The 22,540-nt window shown below is 48.0% G+C and overlaps 1 protein-coding gene across 1 annotated transcript in view; it reads right to left on the minus strand.

Annotated features, from left to right (window-relative positions):
• Positions 1-10,454: 10,454 nt before the first annotated feature.
• Positions 10,455-22,540, minus strand: part of LOC149428525 (KICSTOR complex protein SZT2-like) — a gene marked incomplete at its 3' end in the record, with an annotated part of 69,874 nt that continues 57,788 nt past the window's right edge. The window contains exons 12-16 of the mRNA XM_089667302.1: positions 20,341-20,559; positions 16,498-16,711; positions 13,700-13,771; positions 10,673-10,811; positions 10,455-10,554 (exon numbers count right to left, since the gene is read on the minus strand). Of these exons, the coding sequence (XP_089523428.1) occupies positions 10,455-10,554; positions 10,673-10,811; positions 13,700-13,771; positions 16,498-16,711; positions 20,341-20,559 (744 nt within the window). The remainder of the gene's footprint in view (positions 10,555-10,672; positions 10,812-13,699; positions 13,772-16,497; positions 16,712-20,340; positions 20,560-22,540) is intronic.

The raw sequence follows: 22,540 nt of genomic DNA on the forward strand, positions 1-22,540 counted from the left end.
CCCGGCACCGCCATCTTCAGTGTGGGCACCCGGCTGTGACAGCTTGCAGCTTCTCAGTCAGGTGCCCACTACGCATGTGCACTTTGTGAATGGTCCTGTAGTCTTCTGGGGCCTGTCCCTCGGTCCAGTAGTCCTCACCATGGCTGGTTTCACCACCCGTCTTTTCTCCCCGGCACCGCCATCTTCAGTGTGGGCACCCGGCTGTGACAGCTTGCGGCTTCTCAGTCAGGTGCCCACTGCGCAAGTGCACTTTGTGAATGGTCCTGTAGTCTTCTGGGGCCTGTCCCTCGGTCCAGTAGTCCTCACCATGGCTGGTTTCACCACCCGTCTTTTCTCCCCGGCACCGCCATCTTCAGTGTGGGCACCCGGCTGTGACAGCTTGCGGCTTCTCAGTCAGGTGCCCACTGCGCATGTGCACTTTGTGAATGGTCCTGTAGTCTTCTGGGACCTGTCCCTCAGTCTAGTAGTCCTCACCATGGCTGGTTTCACCGACCGTCTTCTCTTCCTGGCGCCGGAAACTTCAGTGTGGGCACCCGGCTGTGACAGCTTGCGGCTTCACAGCCGGGTGCCCACTGCGCATGCGCGAGAAGCGCTGCGCTTGGTGAATGGCCCCGTAGTCTTCTGGGACCTGTCACATGTTCCAAAAAACTACGAGGAGGGAGGGGAGGAGGACAACTTCCGCTTCCGATTGCCTAAGCGATTGCAGCGGAAACCTGTCAAATGATCCAAATGTACCCTTAAAAAACATTTTGTCTCAACACTCCCCCAAAACCTGAAAAAAAAAAAAAAAAAAGTCAAGAGCTACAAAAACTGTATCTGCTGACTTTTAAAATAAAGCCACTCACCTGTCCCTTCGGTCCAGCAATGTCCTCACCACGGCTGGTTTCACCGTCCGTCTTCTCTCCCCGGCGCCGGAATCTTCAGTGTGGGCACCCGGCTGTGACAGCTTGCGGCTTCACAGCCGGGTGCCCACTGCGCATGTGCGAGAAGCGCTGCACTTTGTGAATGGCCCCATAGTCCTCTGGGACCTGTCATGTTTCCCAGAAGACTACGGGAAGGAGGGAGGGAAGGACAACTCTGGGGAAGTGGGAGCAGGTACCTGTCACATGTCCCAGAAGACTATGGGGAGGAGGGGGGGGGGGTGGGGGAAGTACAGCTTCTGCTTCCAATCGCCTAAGCGATCGCAGCGGAAGCCTGTCAAACGATCCAAATGTACCCCTAAAACATTTTGTCTCAACACTCCCCCAACCACTGAGGATGCCGGAGGGTATGCTCCCATTTGAAAAAATGTTGAGTTATGGGACTGCCTGCAAACGTGTAACGTCTAGAATATATAAGATCCTAAGGGCTCATGTACACTGCAGCTGAAAAACTGACATTCGGGAGCTATTCAGCATTTTTTTCTCAGCAGCCCCTGAACTCCCTAATGTTTTCCTGTGTTCATGTACACATCGTCGTTTACAGGCAGTTGAGTTTACAGTCATTTTTTGAATGCAGAAAACATAGTAGATTTTATCAGCGTTTCAAACGCAAAACGCTTGTAAACACAGCTAAATGCGGCAAATCACGTTTATCAGCGCTTGCAAATTTTTTTTTTAACTCTTCCAGGTCCCGATGCTGTCCAGAGCCTTTTTTCATCATGAAAAATGCATGCAAAGAGTTTTCAAGGTACTCAGATGGACAAAACACTGAACACAGGATGTTCCTACCAAGCTCGTCACACATTGTAATAACCAATTCACACCTCAGACCTCTCCCACCCTTGGAAACAAAAGATATGTTAATGACCATTCACACCTCAGACCTCTCCCACCCTTGGAAACACAAGATATGTTAATGACCATTCACACCTCAGACCTCTCCCACCCTTGGAAACACAAGATATGTTAATGACCATTCACACCTCAGACCTCTCCCACCCTTGGAAACAAAAGATATGTTAATGACCATTCACACCTCAGACCTCTCCCACCCTTGGAAACACAAGATATGTTAATGACCATTCACACCTCAGACCTCTCCCACCCTTGGAAACAAAAGATATGTTAATGACCATTCACACCTCAGACCTCTCCCACCCTTGGAAACAAAAGATATGTTAATGACCATTCACACCTCAGACCTCTCCCACCCTTGGAAACAAAAGATATGTTAATGACCATTCACACCTCAACTTCCTCATGAAGACCCCCTGCCAGGTGACCTTAATGACTCCCTCCACCAGACCCCTTTCCCACCCTTGGAAACAAAAGAAATGTTAATGAGCAACTCACACCCAAGTTAATCTCAACACATACTGCTGTCTCTGCTTCTACTTTCTGTATTTCTGTTAAACAGTCTGTAATAGTTAATAATTTACCACTTTTCAGTGCATTTGGGAGGTTCTCCTGTGCTTATATTTAAAAAACGCTTCTAAATGCAAATGTGCATAAACGCGGTACGCAAACGTGGCTCAACTGACGTTTTTTAACCTACGTTTTCCAGCAGTCAGTTTCCATCGTTCCGAAGTGTCCCGTGTACATGGAGCCTTACTGAATGGATGGGGCCTGAAAAACCAATATTCTTAGGGCTCATGTATGCGGGGCGTTTGGAAATTCTTCTGAACGATGGAAACTGACTGCTGGAAAACGTAGGTTAAAAAACGTCAGTTGAGCCACGTTTGCATACCGCGTTTATGCACATTTGCATTTAAAAGCGTTTTTTTAAAGATAAGCACAGGAGAACCTCCAAAATACCCAGAATGCACTGAAAAGTGGTAAATTATTAACTATTTCAGACATTTTGAGAGGAATAGAGAGAGCAGAAGCAGAGAGAGCAGTATGTGTGGAGATGACCTGTCTTTTCTGGTTGTATTCACTATGGATCCCATCATGAGCATAATGCGGCGCGTTCTACCATTGTTTCCTTCACGCGAAACCTGGAACTGACTGTGCTGGTGTACCGGGTCCATTTGAATACATGGAAAATGCTTTGCATTTCTGATGATGAAAAAAGGCTCCGGACAGCATCTGGACATGGAACAGTTAAAAAAACGCTTCTAAAACGCAAACGCTTATAAAACGTGGTTAAACGCCTTTACACGCATTTACAAGCATTTGAAACGCTGGTAAAATCTACTCCTGAACACAAGTTTGGTGCGTTCAAAAAAACGACTGTAAACTCAACTGCCTGTAAAGGACGATGTGTACACGGACACAGAGGAGGACATTAGGGAGAGTTCAGGGGCTGCTGAAAAAAACGCAGAAAAGCTGAACACCAGTTTATCAGCTGCAGTGTACATGAGAGCCCTGATGAAGTCACGTGATATTGTGACGTAACGCGTCGGCGTAGCGCGGTGACGTATTTCCGGCGTGGCGGCCATCTTGGTACACCTGTGGACTCAGCTGTACACCCAACTTACATACACATATCCTCATTTGAGAGCATGAGGGTTTAATGTGGACTGGCTGCTACGTAAGTGTATTTTCATTAAAGATTTGATGTTCCTATGGTATAATAAACATACTACACTATGGGAGGATCCCTTTGTTTTGTTCTGGGAAAGTGATATTTCATCTATACCTGGAGAAGAGCTGAGTGGGAATATTATATCCTGAGAAGTGGTTTTGGAGTGCTTTGGTGCCTGGAGGATCTGTGAGAGGGATCCATACTGCTCTTTGACCCGCAAGGGTCGAAGAGATGAGGTGAGAGGCTAATCCAGAAGGTGGTTGGATTCACAAGCTATCTACACCCAGATACCTGCACGTTTTTGTTTCACCTGTGGTCACTTTACAGCCTATTGGAAACACAGTTTACCAAAACAAAAAATTTTTTTTCACCTTTAATATTCCATTATTGGACTTTTTTTCACCTTTAATATTCCATTATTGGACTTTGTTTTTGTGTGTATTATTTAGATGTAACTTCACTTCACATTTTTGCACGTGTGATGTAATATATGTATGTGCATTTTTCTTGCACATGCGTATTGATTTAAGTTTGTGTTTTGCCATCATTTTTGTGTTATCACTAAGTACATTTCTTATTATATTTATCATTATTGCTATTTATTTGAGATATTGAATTCCACATTCACTTTAATTAGTTTGAATGTAGCGCAGCATTTTTATGGTTTATAGTGTACATGAGCCCTTATAGGTAAAGGGAATATCCGATTGTCTCTCGGGGGATCAGGAAGGCATTCTTTCCCCTGCAGAAGCAAATTGGATCGTGCTTTGCTGGGTTTTATTTTCCTTCCTCTGGATCAACTGTGGGTGGAGGATAACTTTTTTTTTTTTTTTTTTTAATTGATGAACTGGTCTTTTTTCAGCCAGACTAACTAGATCTCAGCTAGGGCGGAGTAGCGGCAGGGGTGGGGCTAACAAATAATACATTACAAAAAAATAGAAAGAAAAAGGGAAAAAAAAATCCAGAATTTTGCTTGCTTGGGGGAGCGCTACAGCAGAATTAAACCTAAAAGGGGAAGTTCCGCTTTAAGGACTGCTTCCCCGCTCCCCATTAAGGATTGGCACCTTTGGGGAGTGGAGGGGAGCTGGTCCCCAAATTTGACAGGTACACGCTCCCACTTCTGGTCCGATCGCCTAGGCGATCGTACACGGAAGGTGTCCTCCTTCCCTGTAGTCTTTTGGGACACGTGACAGGTCCCAGAAGACTACAGGACCATTCATGAAGTGCAGCGCTACTCGCGCATGCGCAGTGGGCACCCGGCTTTGAAGCCGCAAGCTGTCACAGCTGGGTGCCCACACTAAAGATGCCGGCTTCCTGGAATACAGGCCGGCCGGTGAAATGAGCTGCAGGGGACACACCACGGGACCGAGGGACAGGTGGCTGTTTTTTTAAAAGTCAGCAGCTACAGTTTTTGTAGCTGCTGACTTTAATTTTTTGACAGGTGAGTGGAACTCCGCTTTAAGGCCGGCCACACGTGGGTTGAAATTCAACTGATTTTTCACCCGAAAATCAGACCTAAGAATAATCGGCGGATTTTCGCACTGTTAGTGGGTCAATGGCACCGGCCGATTTTCATGGCTCCTCCCCTTGTCGGTGATTAGGCATGTTGGAAAATTCGTGAAAAACGACCGATTTTCAACTCAATGATGGCCAAATCGTACGATCGTTTTTCCGAAAAGAATATGCGCATGAGCCGTGACCTGGAAGGAACAGAAGTTCTGTCTGTTATATGGGGTGAACTTTATAACTCGGTCAGCCGATTTTCTAAATCATTGATGGTGCCGTCGGATTACCGAGCGAACAACGTTTTCGATTTTCGGACGAAAAATCGTTCGGAATTCGAACCATGTATGGCCTTAGTTTAGCTTTGCTTTTATTGTTCCCAATTAGCGGCCGGCGAGCGTATATACGGCGAGCTACAGAAAGTCACAGCAATCAAATCACAGGATTTGTAGAAGAAAAAGCAAACAAAAAGCAGAGGGGAGAGGGGGAAGGAAAAGTAAAAGGAAGGCAGAATTGTTTGTTTCATTGCTGTCTAGAGTGCAGTAAAGATGTTGATTGAGTACAATGGTTAGCGATAGAGAAATATGACATTTAATAACCGCGATTACGCTACCGTTTCCATCAACATCCGCGCCGCAAATCCTCTCCCCCTAAAGGAATCACGCTGATGGAATTTATACGCAGAGGAAGGCTTCTCTTTCCAGGCAAAGCGGCCATTATCATGTTTATGTTTCCGTCTCGCCTTAAATTATTTAACATTGATGGTAAACAGGTTTTTGCCGCGGCTTTTGTGCATCCGTAATAAGCCGCCAGCGTGCGCGGTTTCCTCTGATATATGGGACAGGCGGCGCTATCTCGTTTTCCGCTTATGGCGGTTTAATGCCCAGTACAAAAGTTTAAGTGTAACAATTTGCAGGAGCATATTTGTATTTTAATGCCGTCGGGTGACAGATGACAGAGCAGCCAGAATTTAGGGAAATGTCTCCCTGAATGTGGGGACAACTGACAAGAAAACAGATTAGAAAGAACCACAGTACTGATATAGGGGCTCCTAAAACCCATCTGCGGACCCCTGCTATACCCCCCCCCCCCCCCAGGAAACTGCTGCCATTAAACTGATATTAAACTCTATCAATCTCTTATGCCGTAAATGCTTCTCCCTGCCTATCAGCTGTCATGTGCGCTGAGCCACGCACGCGCAGCTCACTGTACATTAAATGCAATTCTAAAGGTTCATTTGTTGGGGGGTAAAATAACAAACATGTCTACACTTACCTGCTGTGTACAGTGGCTTTGCACAGAGCAGCCTGGATCCTCCTCTTCTCGGGTCCCCCGCAGGATCTCCTGGACCCTACCTCCTGTTGGTTGCCCCCCACAGGAAGCAGCTTGAGCCCGGGTTCACATACATGTGGTATATCGCATGTGATTCGCACAAGAACCGCACCGCATTCCTGTGCAAATCTTAAGTGGGGCAGCACAGTGGCTAAATGGTTAGCACTTCCACCTGGCAGTACTCGGGTTGTTGGTTCGAATCCCAACCACGGCATCACCTGCCTGGAGTTTGCATGTTCTCCCTGTGCCTGCATGGGTTTCCTCCGGGTACTCCAGTTTCCTCCCACACTCCAGAGACATGCTGGTAGGTTAATTGGCTCCTGACTAAATTGTCCCTAGTATGTGTATGTATGAATGTGAGTTAGGGACCTTAGATTGTACGCCCCATGAGGGTTAGGGACCTTAGATTGTACGCCCCATGAGGGTTCGGGACCTTAGATTGTACGCCCCTTGAGGGTTAGGGACCTTAGATTGTACGCCCCTTGAGGGTTAGGGACCTTAGATTGTACACCCCTTGAGGGTTAGGGACCTTAGATTGTACACCCCTTGAGGGTTAGGGACCTTAGATTGTACGCCCCTTGAGGGTTAGGGACCTTAGATTGTACGCCCCTTGAGGGTTAGGGACCTTAGATTGTACGCCCCTTGAGGGTTAGGGACTGATGTGAATGTACAATATATATATATAAATTGCTGTGTAAATGGACGGCGCTATATAAGTACCTGAAATAAATAAATTTGGTGCAATCATTCACAAATGGAAGAAACACAAAACAAGTGTCAGTCTCCCTAGGTCTGGTGCACCATGCAAGATCTCACCTTGTGGAGTGTCAATGATCATGAGAACAGTGAGGAATCATCCCAGAACTACACGTGAGGATCTTGTCAATGACCTTCAGGCAGCTGGGACCACAGTCACCAAGAAAACAATTGGTAACACACTACGCCGACAAGGACTGAAATCCTGCAGTGCCCGCACGGTCCCTCTGCTCAAGAAAGCCCATGTCCAGCCCGTCTGAAGTCTGCCACTGAACATCTGAATGATGCAGAGGAGGACTGGTGGGAAGTGTTGTGGTAAGAGGAGACCAAAATCCAGCTCTTTGGCATCAACTCAACGCGCCATGTTTGGAGGAGGAGGAGGAATGCTGCCTATGACCCCAGAACAACATCCCAACTGTGAAACATGGTGGTGGAAACATTCTGCTTTGGGGGTGTTTTTCTGCTAAGGGGACAGGACAACTACACCGCATCAAAGGGACGATGGACGGGGCAATGTACCCTCAAATCTTTGGTGAGAACCTTCTTCCCTCAGCCAGGGCATTGAAAATGGGTGGTGGATGGGTGTTCCAGCATGACAATGACCCAAAACACACGGCCAAGGCAACAAAGGAGCGGCTCAAGAAGAGGCACATTAAGGTCCTGGAGTGGCCTAGCCAGTCTCCAGACCTTCATCCGATGGAAAAATCTGTGGAGGGAGCTGAAAGTTCGAGTTGCTAAACGTCAGCCACCAAACCTTAATGACTTGGAGAGGATCTGCCAAGAGGAGTGGGCCAAAATCCCTCCTGAGATGTGTGCGAACCTGGGGGCCAACTCCAGGAAACGTCTGACCTCTGTGATTGCCAACAAAGGATTTGCCACCAAGTACTAAGTCATGTTTTGTGAAGGGGATCAAATACTTTTTTCCCTCATGAACATGCAGATCAGTCATCATTTGTTAGACGCATTTCTGCTGAATTTGTTGTTGCTATTCTGTCTCTCAGTGTTACAATACACCAAACATTTGATTTTTAGACCGATCATTTCTTTGTGAGCGGGCAAACATTCAAAATCAGCCGGGGACCAAATACACATTTCCTTCACTGTAAGTCACAATAAAAGTCGCACTCCAAAGTTGCACTGGAAATCGTGCGGCTCTGGAGTTGCACAACTGTAAATGAAGCCTGACAGTGGGGTGCCCCGGGCACTCAAGTCGCATAAACATAGTGCAGGAACCTTTTCAAAGTTGCCGTGACTAGGTCGCACAGATTCAAACATGTATCATTGAAAAGTGTTATCGCACCGGGTGACACCAACCCTAGGGACGCCCCTGCCCACGAGGCATTGCAAGGCTGACAGTTGCTAGCATCACTCCCAAAGGTAGAGGTATGATATGACTTGTAGCTCCGCAATGTCTGGAGGGCAGCAGCTTGGACACCCATGCCTTAGCAGAAGGCTCCAAAACCAGCGATTTTCCACTGCTTACTCAAAAAAGGCAACAATTTAAAAGTGAAAAAAAATGCTATGTGGTTTCATATGGTTTCAATGTTCTCCAATGTGGTGCTATATGGTTCAGGTGGTTTCAATGTCCTCCAATGTGGTGCTATATGGTTCAGGTGGTTTCAATGTCCTCCAATGTGGTGCTATGTGGTTCATGTGGTTTCAATGTCCTCCAATGTGGCGCTATGTGGTTCATGTGGTTTCAATGTCCTCCAATGCGGTGCTATATGATTCAGGTGGTTTCAATGTTCTCCAATGTGGTGCTATATGGTTCAGGTGGTTTCAATGTCCTCCAATGTGGCGCTATATGGTTCAGGTGGTTTCAATGTCCTCCAATGTGGTGCTATATGATTCAGGTGGTTTCAATGTTCTCCAATGTGGTGCTATATGGTTCAGGTGGTTTCAATGTCCTCCAATGTGGCGCTATATGGTTCAGGTGGTTTCAATGTCCTCCAATGTGGTGCTATATGGTTCAGGTGGTTTCAATGTCCTCCAATGTGGTGCTATGTGGTTCATATGGTTTCAATGTCCTCCAATGTGGTGCTATGTGGTTCATATGGTTTCAATGTCCTCCAATGTGGTGCTATATGGTTCAGGTGGTTTCAATGTTCTCCAATGTGGTGCTATATGGTTCAGGTGGTTTCAATGTTCTCCAATGTGGTGCTATATGGTTCAGGTGGTTTCAATGTTCTCCAATGTGGTGCTATATGGTTCAGGTGGTTTCAATGTTCTCCAATGTGGTGCTATATGGTTCATATGGTTTCAATGTTCTCCAATGTGGTGCTATATGGTTCAGGTGGTTTCAATGTTCTCCAATGTGGTGCTATATGGTTCAGGTGGTTTCAATGTTCTCCAATGTGGTGCTATATGATTCAGGTGGTTTCAATGTTCTCCAATGTGGTGCTATATGGTTCAGGTGGTTTCAATGTTCTCCAATGTGGTGCTATATGGTTCAGGTGGTTTCAATGTTCTCCAATGTGGCGCTATATGGTTCAGGTGGTTTCAATGTCCTCCAATGTGGTGCTATATGGTTCAGGTCGTTTCAATGTTCTCCAATGTGATGCTATATGGTTCAGGTGGTTTCAATGTCCTCCAATGTGGCGCTATAAGGTTCAGGTGGTTTCAATGTCCTCCAATGTGGCGCTATATGGTTCAGGTGGTTTCAATGTCCTCCAATGTGGCGCTATATGGTTCAGGTGGTTTCAATGTCCTCCAATGTGGCGCTATATGGTTCAGGTGGTTTCAATGTCCTCCAATGTGGTGCTATATGGTTCAGGTGGTTTCAATGTCCTCCAATGTGGTGCTATATGATTCAGGTGGTTTCAATGTTCTCCAATGTGGCGCTATATGGTTCAGGTGGTTTCAATGTCCTCTAATGTGGCGCTATATGGTTCAGGTGGTTTCAATGTCCTCCAATGTGGCACTATATGGTTCAGGTGGTTTCAATGTTCTCTAATGTGGTGCTATGTGGTTCAGGTGGTTTCAATGTCCTCCAATGTGGTGCTATATGGTTCAGGTGGTTTCAATGTCCTCCAATGTGGTGCTATATGGTTCAGGTGGTTTCAATGTCCTCCAATGTGGTGCTATATGGTTCAGGTGGTTTCAATGTCCTCCAATGTGGTGCTATATGGTTCAGGTGGTTTCAATGTCCTCCAATGTGGTGCTATATGGTTCAGGTGGTTTCAATGTCCTCCAATGTGGTGCTATATGGTTCAGGTGGTTTCAATGTCCTCCAATGTGGTGCTATATGGTTCAGGTGGTTTCAATGTCCTCCAATGTGGTGATTCAATGCAACCTGATCAGCTCCACAAAGACATAATTCTCCCATGACGTCGGCCCTCTGACACAAGCTCACCCCATTTCTCGATCTCAGATTGCTTTGCGAATGAAACCAATGATGACAATAATTGATGGGTTACCTGGTTCACCACACGGCAGATCTCTCCCACTTTCCTGATCACCAGCTGGTGCAGCCTCTGACTCTCTCCGAGCTCCTCCACCTCCAGGGTTGCTCCAACACTGTCAGGATGAAGAGGCAGACCTGAGCGTGAAGACTACAGACAACGCTGGAATCACCCCGCACCCGTCTCTGCGAATATCCCTTCGGGAAAGTGTAGGAGCGTTTATAAAAACGTACCTGGCATGGGTACACACTTCCACCCGGTCCTGGTGAATCTTTACAATCAGCCAAAACTTCGGCATCACCGGACAGCGGGAATCCTGTTCGCTAATCAGGGCGTCTTCGCACTCCGAGTCGCTGCTGCCTGCATCATACCCTACGCAGGACAAAACACCACAATCAACTCAACTTGTAATGCAGCAAACAAGAGGCTGGGAAGTGAAAGTGCAAAGAGAACAACCAGCAGGACAGAAGTGTTCACATGTACAAGATGGTAATTACTGGAACCGATCCCCTGTATGGCTCTCCCTGCAGCAGCTGAAAGCTGGTTTCTTCTCCTCTCCCTCCCACTGGCTTTCAGCTGCTGCAGAGAGCCGTACAGGGGGATCGGTTCCTGTATGGTGCACAGGCAGTGTGATGGGTGTGGCAAAGGGGCAATTACTGGAACCGATCCCCATTGGTGTCAGTGGGAGGAATAGTGCCCCGTCGTTGGTGTCAGTGGGAGGAATAGTGCCCCGTCGTTGGTGTCAGTGGGAGGAATAGTGCCCCGTCGTTGGTGTCAGTGGGAGGAATAGTGCCCCGTCGTTGGTGTCAGTGGGAGGAATAGTGCCCCGTCGTTGGTGTCAGTGGGAGGAATAGTGCCCCGTCGTTGGTGTCAGTGGGAGGAATAGTGCCCCGTCGTTGGTGTCAGTGGGAGGAATAGTGCCCCGTCGTTGGTGTCAGTGGGAGGAATAGTGCCCCGTCATTAGTGTCAGTGGGAGGAATAGTGCCCCGTCATTGGTGTCAGTGGGAGGAATAGTGCCCCATCTATGGTGTCAGTGGGAGGAATAGTGCCCCATCATTGGAGTCAGTGGGAGGAATAGTGTCCCATCATTGGTGTCAGTGGGAGGAATAGTGTCCCATCATTGGTGTCAGTGGGAGGAATAGTGCCCCATCATTGGAGTCAGTGGGAGGAATAGTGTCCCATCATTGGTGTCAGTGGGAGGAATAGTGTCCCATCATTGGTGTCAGTGGGAGGAATAGTGCCCCATCATTGGAGTCAGTGGGAGGAATAGTGCCCCATCTATGGAGTCAGTGGGAGGAATAGTGCCCCGTCATTGGAGTCAGTGGGAAGAATAGTGCCCCGTCATTGGTGTCAGTGGGAGGAATAGTGCCCCGTCATTGGTGTCAGTGGGAGGAATAGTGCCCCATCATTGGTATCAGTGGGAGGAATAGTGCCCCATCATTGATGTCAGTGGGAGGAATAGTGTCCCATCATTGGTGTCAGTGGGAGGAATAGTGCCCCATTTATGGTGTCAGTGGGAGGAATAGTGCCCCATCATTGGTGTCAGTGGGAGGAATAGTGTCCCATCATTGGTGTCAGTGGGAGGAATAGTGTCCCATCATTGGTGTCGGTGGGAGGAATAGTGTCCCATCATTGGTGTCAGTGGAAGGAATAGTGCCCCATCATTGGAGTCAGTGGGAGGAATAGTGCCCCATCATTGGAGTCAGTGGGAGGAATAGTGCCCCATCTATGGTGTCAGTGGGAGGAATAGTGCCCCATCTATGGTGTCAGTGGGAGGAATAGTGTCCCATCATTGGTATCAGTAGGAGGAATAGTGCCCCATCATTGGTGTCAGTGGGAGGAATAGTGCCCCATCATTGGTGTCAGTGGGGGGAATAGTGCCCCATCATTGGAGTCAGTGGGAGGAATAGTGTCCCATCATTGGTGTCAGTGGGAGGAATAGTGCCCCATCATTGGTGTCAGTGGGAGGAATAGTGTCCCATCATTGGTGTCAGTGGGAGGAATAGTGTCCCATCATTGGTGTCGGTGGGAGGAATAGTGTCCCATCATTGGTGTCGGTGGGAGGAATAGTGTCCCATCATTGGTGTCGGTGGGAGGAATAGTGTCCCATCATTGGTGTCGGTGGGAGGAATAGTGTCCTATCATTGGTGTCAGTGGAAGGAATAGTGCCCCATCATTGGAGTCAGTGGGAGGAATAGTGCCCCATCTATGGTGTCAGTGGGAGGAATAGTGCCCCATCTATGGAGTCAGTGGGAGGAATAGTGCCCCATCATTGGTGTCAGTGGGGGGAATAGTGCCCCATCATTGGAGTCAGTGGGAGGAATAGTGTCCCATCATTGGTGTCAGTGGGAGGAATAGTGTCCCATCATTGGTGTCAGTGGGAGGAATAGTGCCCGATCATTGGTATCAGTGGTAGGAATAGTGCCCCATCATTGGTATCAGTGGGAGGAATAGTGCCCCATCATTGGTATCAGTGGGAGGAATAGTGCCCCATCATTAGTGCCAGTGGGAGGAATAGTGCCCGATCATTGGTATCAGTGGTAGGAATAGTGCCCCATCATTGGTATCAGTGGGAGGAATAGTGTCCCATCATTGGTGTCAGTGGGAGGAATAGTGTCCCATCATTGGTATCAGTGGGAGGAATAGTGCCCCATCATTGGTATCAGTGGGAGGAATAGTGCCCCATCATTGGTATCAGTGGGAGGAATAGTGCCCCATCATTGGTGTCAGTGGGAGGAATAGTGCCCCATCATTAGTGTCAGTGGGAGGAATAGTGCTTCATTGTTGGTGTCAGTGGCAAGTATTATGCCCTCATAGTTGGTGTCAATAGGAGGAACAGTACCCCAAGGGCCGGATAAAGGCAAGAAAAGGGCCACATCTGGCCCCCCGCAGTTTGGAAACATTGGCATAGACTATTAGAAATAGAATGCCTTCTGTTTTATGAAGGCTTTACAGTGCTATGCATTGATTTACTTAGAGGGATTTTTGATTTCTTTAGTTCCTACTATTCATTTTTACATAGCAGGACGTCGTTGTTTATTTCACTTTGTTTTTTCCCTTTTCCAAGATTTAGATTCTGGATTTGAATACGAGACCTGATTGTTCGTAATGGATGTTTCACGTACACAGTCGTTGTACTGAATCCTGCCTTTGTATCCAGACGTTTTGTATATCCATGGATACGGCCTTATGTTATTAAATCTAAATTTGTATGTAAAGCAGCACATAAGACACACATGTAGACTGTAAACCCGGCTCACCTAAGTGGTCAGAGTCCATGCTGCCATGACTTGACACCAAGCTCTGCACACGACTGGGACGCTGCCGGGATCCTGCTGGGATGAGAAGGAACAAAGCTATATAGGTATGGCCATTATATAGGGTATGGCCATTATATAGGGTATGGCCATTATATAGGGTATGGCCATTATATAGGGTGTGGCCATTATATAGGGTGTGGCCATTATATAGGGTGTGGCCATTATATAGGGTGTGGCCATTATATAGGGTGTGGCCATTATATAGGGTATGGCCATTATATATAGGTATGGCCATTATATAGGGTATGGCCATTATATAGGGTATGGCCATTATATAGGGTATGGCCATTATATAGGGTATGGCCATTATATAGGTATGGACATTATATAGGTATGGACATACACAGCAGCAAAGCTGACAATCTAAGAGAATGCATCGTGAATGTAGACAGCAGAATCTACAAATCACTACATGAAATACTGCAACCATGTGACCTAGAGCCTAACTCCAGGTTTTGTGTTATTCAAAATGAAAACAAATGTCATTACTAAAGGAAAATGCAGCCGCTGTATATAGTATCAGTTACATACAGCGAACAGAGCTCTGGGGACTTCTCACCTCAGACTGCTGCAGCTAAGCCATTCACAGGAAGCCTCGTATTATATGAATGAATACAAGGCTTCCTCCGATTGGATGAGGTAGAGATCATGATGTCATCTGGCAGTTTCTCCACCTCAGCCAATCAGAAGAAGCCCCCATTCCAGTACCCTCGCACCTCTGGTCACTCTAAGTCTTCCACATTCACATCTCAGATCGCCCCAATTCCTGCACCTTTACACCTCAGATCGCCCCAATTCCTGCACCTTTATACCTCAGATGAGCCCCAATTCCTGCACCTTCACCTCTCAGATCAGCCTCAATTCCTGCACCTTTACACCCCAGATCACCCCAATTCCTGCACCTTCACCCCCCAGATCAGCCCCAATTCCTGCACCTTCACCCCCCAGATCAGCCCCAATTCCTGCACCTTCACCCCTCAGATCACCCCAATTCCTGCAACTTTACACCCCAATGAATGAATACAAGGATTCCTCTGATTGGATGAGGTAGAGATCATGATGTCATCTGCCAGCTTCTCCATCTCAGACAATCAGAAGAAGTCCCAATTCCAGTACCCTCACACCTCTGGTCACTCTAAGTCTTACACATTCATATCTCAGAACACTCCAATTCCTGCACCTTTACACATCAGATCACCCAAATTCCTGCACCTTTACACATCAGATCACCCAAATTCCTGCTCTTTTACACCTCAGATCACCCCAATTCCTGCACCTCTACACTTCAGGTCACCCTGATTTCTGCACCTTCACACCTCAGATCACCCCAATAACTGCACCATTACACCTCGAATCAGCCCAATTTCTGCACCTTCACCCCTCAGATCACCCCAATTCCCACACCTTTACACCTCAGATCACCCCAATTCCCATACCTTTACACCTCAGATCACCCCAATTCCCATACCTTTACACCTCAGATAAGTCCCAATTCCTGCACCTTCACCCCTCAGATCACCCCAATTCCCATACCTTTACACCTCAGATCAGTCCCAATTCCTGCACCTTCACCCCTCAGATCACCCCAATTCCCATACCTTTACCCCTCAGATCACCCCAATTCCCATACCTTTACACCTCAGATCACCCCAATTCCCATACCTTTACACCTCAGATCACCCCAATTCCCATACCTTTACACCTCAGGTCACCCCAATTCCCATACCTTTACACCTCAGATCACCCCAATTCCCACACATTTACACCTCAGATAAGTCCCAATTCCTGCACCTTCACCCCTCAGATCACCCCAATTCCTGCACCTTTGCATCTCATATCACCAAGTCTTCCGCGTGCATATCTAAAAAAAACCCCAATTCCTGCACCTCTACACTTTAGGTCACCCTGATTTCTGTACCTTCACGCCTCAGATCACCCCAATAACTGCACCTTTACACCTCGAATCAGCCCAATTCCTGCACCTTCACCCCTCAGATCACCCCAATTCCTACACCTTTACACCTCAGACCACCCAGTTCCTGTACCTTCACCCCTCAGATCACCCCAATTCCCATACCTTTACACCTCAGATCACCCCAGTTTCCACACATTTACACCTCAGATCAGTCCCAATTCCTGCACCTTCACCCCTCAGATCAGTCCCAATTCCTGCACCTTCACCCCTCAGATCGCCCCAATTCCTGCACCTTCACACCTCAGATCAGTCCCAATTCCTGCACCTTCACCCCTCAGATCGCCCCAATTCCTGCACCTTTGCATCTCATATCACCAAGTCTTCCACATTCATATCTAAAAAAAAACCCCAATTCCTGCACCTTCGGGTTCCCTCACTTAACAGCGGCCACCGTCGCAGGTAGGCCTATGCTGGTCCTAGGAGGAGGGCCAGTACTTGATCAATGGTGTCAGGTAAGTCTCTCTGAAGTGTCACGGAGGTGGGTGTCTTGTGTGAGCAGAAGGACAGGCCTGGCTTTAAAAGTCACAATCTAGCGAGCTGTCGATAGAAGCCTACGTCAGTGGCACTGCATTTCTGGACAGAAGAGGATCCTCTGGCAGGCCAGTCTGAACTTTTACTCACGCCACATGATGGTTCTCCAGACGCCACTGAAAATGACATCACAAGTCTCCTCTGGCACGTGTGCCTTAGGTTTCCTATCCCTGATATAAACTTTAAGAAGCCGACATAGATTGTGCAAAATGTACAAAGAGAATGGATCTACCTGCACCGTTCATATTCCCAGACTGTACAGACTCCGGCAGACTGACTTCTGATGACGTCTTAGGTGGCGTGTGGCCTCTGTCACCCAGAGAAGCTTCAGCGGTGGATTTTCCTCCTTGTTCCAGTGCGGACATCCCTGACATGACTGAGGAGACTTCACTGTCAGATACCTCCAGGGCAGCCTGCCCCCATTCCCCAGGATCCTCTGCCTCTGGCTGTAATTATAGAAAGGACATTGTTATAAATGTGACAGTACTTAAGCTGCATCATAAAACAGAAAGGGTCCCGCTCTAGGCTCCTCTATCTCCATCCAGTGATTCACATTGAGGGTGCTGGCTGGGAAGAGCCCGTACAGGCTCGGTGAGCTAGGTGCAAAAAAGAGAAAGTCCTGAACACTGCGCACCAGCATGACCTGACAATTGCCAGGGTAAAAGCAACCTCAGCCCAGATCTGACCAGGCCACGCTCCCAACCCGTTTTGTCCCGACCACAGGGGTTAGTCATGGAGGACTCGTATTGAGGGTGCAAACTGGGAAGAGCCCGTCCAGGCTCGGTGAACTAGGTGCAAAAAAGAGAAAGTCCTGAACACTGCGCACCAGCATGACCTGACAATTGCCAGGGTAAAAGCAACCTCAGCCAAGATCTGTCCAGGCCATGGCCCCAAAGTGTTTTGTCCCGACCACAGAGTTTAGTGATGGAGGTATCACATTGAGGGTGCAGACTGGGAAGAGCCCGTCCAGGCTCGGTGCACTAGGTGCAAAGAAGAGAATGTCCCGAACACTGCACACCAGCATGACCTGACAATTGACAGGATAAAAGCAACCTCAGCCCAGATCTAACCAGGCCACGCTCCCAACGCGTTTTGCCCCAACCACAGGGGTTAGTCATGGAGGTCTCACATTGAGGGTGCAAACTGAGAAGAGCCCGTCCAGGCACGGTGAACTAGGTGCAAAGAAGAGAATGTCCCAAACACTGCACACCAGCATGACCTGACAATTGCCAGGGTAAAAGCAACCTCAGCCCATCTCTGCCCAGACCACACTCTAACGTGTTTCGCCCTGCCCATGGGGCTTAGTCATGGAGAACTGCATGACTACGTCCAGTGGATATGGGTAATACAAGTGTACAATCCAAACGCACACGTTCCTGCATTAAAAATGGCGGTGTGTATAAGTGGGTGCTGCAGCGACCGTCGGCTGGAACCGAACAGAATCGGCGAGGGAGAATGTCACCAGCACACCGAGGATCACGAATACGGGTCCGAAAGTTTTAATGAACGATCACATAGTTACAGCAAGGCAACGTTTCGGAGTCTCGCAGGACCCCTTCATCACATGGTCACATGCCTCAGTCCAGGAGAGGAGCCTGTGCAACCGTGAAAGACTGAAGGCAAGGCTAGAGTTCAGCTTTAAAGTGGCAGTAAACTTGTTCTTAATTTTACATACAGGTACGCTTCTAATAAAGGTTCCCTGTAGGTAAACGGATGATCTAAACGCGCGCCGTTTAAGAGCTATTCTATCTATTCTAAAGCCGGCGCATGCGCTCTGAAGGAACGGTACATCCTTCAGAGCTGTGTGGTGTGACCTGGGATTCCCACGCGCATGTGCGGGAGTGACGTCATCGTGGCCCAGACTGCCCAGAGATCGCAAACCCGGAAGATAGAAGCTTCTGCAGAGGTGACAGCGTGCTGCTAGAGGGCTTCGTTTTAAGGTAAGTGTCAGGGATCCCGGGCGCTCGGCGGTGCATGCGCAGATTGCCGATCCGTCCGAGCCGGCGAGCACAGGGTCCTCGGCGATCGAGGCGGTGGCCGCGCATGCGCACTAGCGATCGCGGCCGCACCAATGGGAGAACAGGGCGCTCTATTTAAACCTGCCCTGTGTATCTCCAAGTTGCCGCAAGGTCTTGTTCCTGTAGTACGTTTCCTTGTTGCCAAACTCTGCCTGTTCTGATTTATGCTGACCCTCTCCTGCTCTGACCCCGGCTCGTCCCTGACCATTCTTCTGCCTGTAGTTTGTTATTTTGGACCCTCTGTTACTGAACCCGGCATGTGACCCGACTACTCTTTGCCTGCTGCTTGGTACCGCACCTGTCCCCACTGTTACCGACCCGGCTAGTCTGACCTCGCTCACTCCTAGCAGTCATCCATCCATCCCGCTCGGATCGGGACCTGCCATCCCCTTCACAGCAGGCTCATCCCGGGCACACACCCTCAGCAGGACCCCTCTACCACCGCCGGGGGTGCCCAGGGGCGCGACCTGGTTCCATTCTTGCACCAAGTCCATCCCCACCATCAGGGGCTCTAGTGAAAAGGCAGACTGGGACTTGGACTCCGCGTCCTGGGAAACCCCGTGGTGTGGACCACTAGAGATCCCGTTGGGCGGAGCCTGACAGTAAGTTTTATATAATGTAGACTCCAGAGAGATATAATTTCCCTTGGTACAAATCATTAGTGAGACCTCATCTGGAATATGCAGTTCAGTTTTGGGCACCAATTCACAAAAAGAACATTGGGGAACTGGAGAAAGTATGATCCAGGGAATATCCGATTGCCTCTCGGGGGATCAGGAAGAAATGTTCTCCCCAGCAGGAGCAAATTGGATCGTGCTTTGCTGGGTTTTTTTGCCTTCCTCTGGATCAACTGTGGGTGTAGGATTATAACTTTTTTTTTTTTTAGTGGTTAAACTGGATGGACTTTTGTCTTTTTTTCAGCCCGGACTAACTATGTAATGTGCTAGTTTGCGATGCATACTAGCACATTATTACATTACCTTGCAGGGGACTTTTTTTTTTTTTCTTTTTTCTTTCTTGTGGTTTACTACCGCTTTAACCACTTCCCGACCGGCCGTTGCATATAAACGGCCGGACGGTGGCAGTGCAGGGTCGGGTGGCCGTCTATAAACGGCCTCCCCGCACCCTGCTTGTGCGCGCTCCCTGGGAGCGCACAGCACCATGATCCGGTGCCCGCTGTGTCCTCCGGACACAGTGAAACACCGATCGTCGGATGGGACCTCTGTACGAGGTCCCGATCATGTGATCACTGATTGGCCAATCAGTGATCACATGCAAAGTAGTAAGCAAGATGTCACTTCTGACATCATTGCTTACTACGTGTGAAATCTGTGAATGATCACAGAGGTCACATGGTACAAGCCTATTCACAACAGCCTTGTACCATGTGACAAGCTGTGACCAATCACAGCTCACTCAGTAATTCTCAATGAGTGCCGGAATGCACACAGAGAGAAAGAGAAATGATTGCTTTTACATCCTATATGGGTGTAAAAGCAATGTGTAAAAAAAAAAAAAAAAAAAAAAAATCTTCATCACCCCCCACAAGTAGTACAGTGTCACCATGGTGACACTGTACTGCTAGGGTGACAGTATGTAAAAAAAAATAAAAAAAATAAAAAATAATATAAAAAAATAAAATAAAAATGTAAAAAAAAATGTTTAAAAATTATAATTTTTGTTATAAACTAATTTGGATTTTTTTTTTTTTTACTAAAAAGATAACGGAATAAATTTTGGCAAAGATTTATGATGAAATATTATTTATTTGCAAAATTTTTATTAAAAAAAAACACTTTTTTTTCAAACTTTTTGGACTTTTTCATTTACATAGCAAAAAAAATAAAAATCCCAGCGGTGAATAAATACCACCAAAATAAAGCTTTATCTGTTTCAAAAAAATGGTAAAAAATTCATTTGGGTACAGCGTTGCATGACCGCGTAATTGTCATTCAAAGCGTGATAGCGCTGAAAGCTGAAAATTGCCCTGGTCAGGAAGGGGGTAAAAGTGTCCGGACTGGAAGTGGTTAATAGGGTCAGTATTTGTCTATGGTCACCTTGTCATCCGGACGGACATTGCCAGGCAGCTCTTCATCCACGCTCTCCGTAGTTGTGCTGACATCGGGCTCCTGCCAGGCTGCATGTCCTTGCACACTCAAATGTTCGGCACTAGTGTGCTCTGCCCGCTGGGCGTGATGTCGGCTCAAGGAGACATAATAATAGTCGTCTTCTTGCTCGTTCAGCTGGTAGCCATGCAGGGACAATCTGCGGAATTCCTGGAAGACACAAGGGGGGAAAGGCATCACACACACAGGCGATGGTACTGTAGGTCACCTTACCTTCTAGAATGTTAGTACATAACTAGCAGGATCAGTCAGAGGTTTTATAGGGAAGGTCTTCTTGTGTATTCATTTCTCTGATCCTAGAGGTGAGCCTACAACCACAGATATGTCTGTGCCTCCCTATCTACTATACAGGACTAAGCCGCAGTCCCTTTTTTTTCCCCATTCTTCTGGAACATTTCTGTTTCAATCATTTATACTGAGTTTTCAAGCAAGAACGGAAAACAATATAAAGTAGCAATATCAAACACAGTAGTGAAATGCCATCATAGTGCACAAAGGAGTGGTGACATCGAAAAAGGGCTATCCATGATCTTGTCATGCAATTCACCGATTCACAAAAAGGAGAAACTTCTCCACTTTGCCCAGAAATCCTCTATTGACATGAAGGTCCAGCAGACCAGGTACAAGATCCTGACAAGACGGTACACGGTGCCCGCGACTCTGCATCGCATTTTTCCTCAGGCATCAGATACATGCTGGCGGTGCTGCTGGATGGGGTACAATGCTACACATTTTTTTGGGATTGCCCAAAAATTAAACCGTTCTGGCAAGAGGTGGCCAGTACCGTTAAACACCTGTCAAATGTTGACCTGGTGGGGAAGCCCACAGCATTCCTATTGCATCTCGTGGAACGGCATCCCTACTGCATCTCGTGGAACGGCATCCCTACTGCATCTCGTGGAACGGCATCCCTACTGCATCTCGTGGAACGGCATCCCTACTGCATCTCGTGGAACGGCATCCCTACTGCATCTCGTGGAACGGCATCCCTACTGCATCTCGTGGAACGGCATCCCTACTGCATCTCGTGGAACGGCATCCCTACTGCATCTCGTGGAACGGCATCCCTACTGCATCTCGTGGAACGGCATCCCTACTGCATCTCGTGGAACGGCATCCCTACTGCATCTCGTGGAACGGCATCCCTACTGCATCTCGTGGAACGGCATCCCTACTGCATCTCGTGGAACGGCATCCCTACTGCATCTCGTGGAACGGCATCCCTACTGCATCTCGTGGAACGGCATCCCTACTGCATCTCGTGGAACGGCATCCCTACTGCATCTCGTGGAACGGCATCCCTACTGCATCTCGTGGAACGGCATCCCTACTGCATCTCGTGGAACGGCATCCCTACTGCATCTCATGGAACGGCATCCCTACTGCATCTCATGGAACGGCATCCCTACTGCATCTCATGGAACGGCATCCCTACTGCATCTCATGGAACGGCATCCCTACTGCATCTCATGGAACGGCATCCCTATTGCATCTCATGGAACGGCATCCCTATTGCATCTCATGGAACGGCATTCCTATTGCATCTCATGGAACGGCATTCCTATTGCATCTCATGGAACGGCATTCCTATTGCATCTCATGGAACGGCATCCCTATTGCATCTCATGGAACGGCATCCCTATTGCATCTCATGGAACGGCATCCCTATTGCATCTCATGGAACGGCATCCCTATTGCATCTCATGGAACGGCATTCCTATTGCATCTCATGGAACGGCATTCCTACTGCATCTCATGGAACGGCATTCCTACTGCATCTCTTGGAACGGCATTCCTACTGCATCTCATGGAACGGCCAGACAAAAAATATAAGGCCTCTATTATAGTTCAGCTGCTGAAAGGGGCAAAAGGCGTTCATCTCTGTGACGGACCGCCTGGTATCCCGCCTGGGTGGTTCCATCAGAGAACTGCTTCCTCGCCGCTGGGACACAGGACCAAGGTATTATAGCTGGGCATTGCACCCAAGAACTACACCAGCCTTTCTCAACCAGGGTGCCTTGAGGTTTCATCAGGGGTGCCTTGGCAAAATGCGTTTTTGTTCAGCAACCCCTGAACTCTCCCTAATGTTTTCCTATGCGTCGTTTACAGGCAGTTGAGTTTACAGTCGTTT

This window comes from Staurois parvus, unplaced genomic scaffold, assembly GCF_062004578.1.
Source record: "Staurois parvus isolate SC_StPar_1 unplaced genomic scaffold, SC_StPar_1.0 ptg003163l, whole genome shotgun sequence".
NCBI classification, from domain to species: Eukaryota; Metazoa; Chordata; class Amphibia; order Anura; family Ranidae; genus Staurois; species Staurois parvus.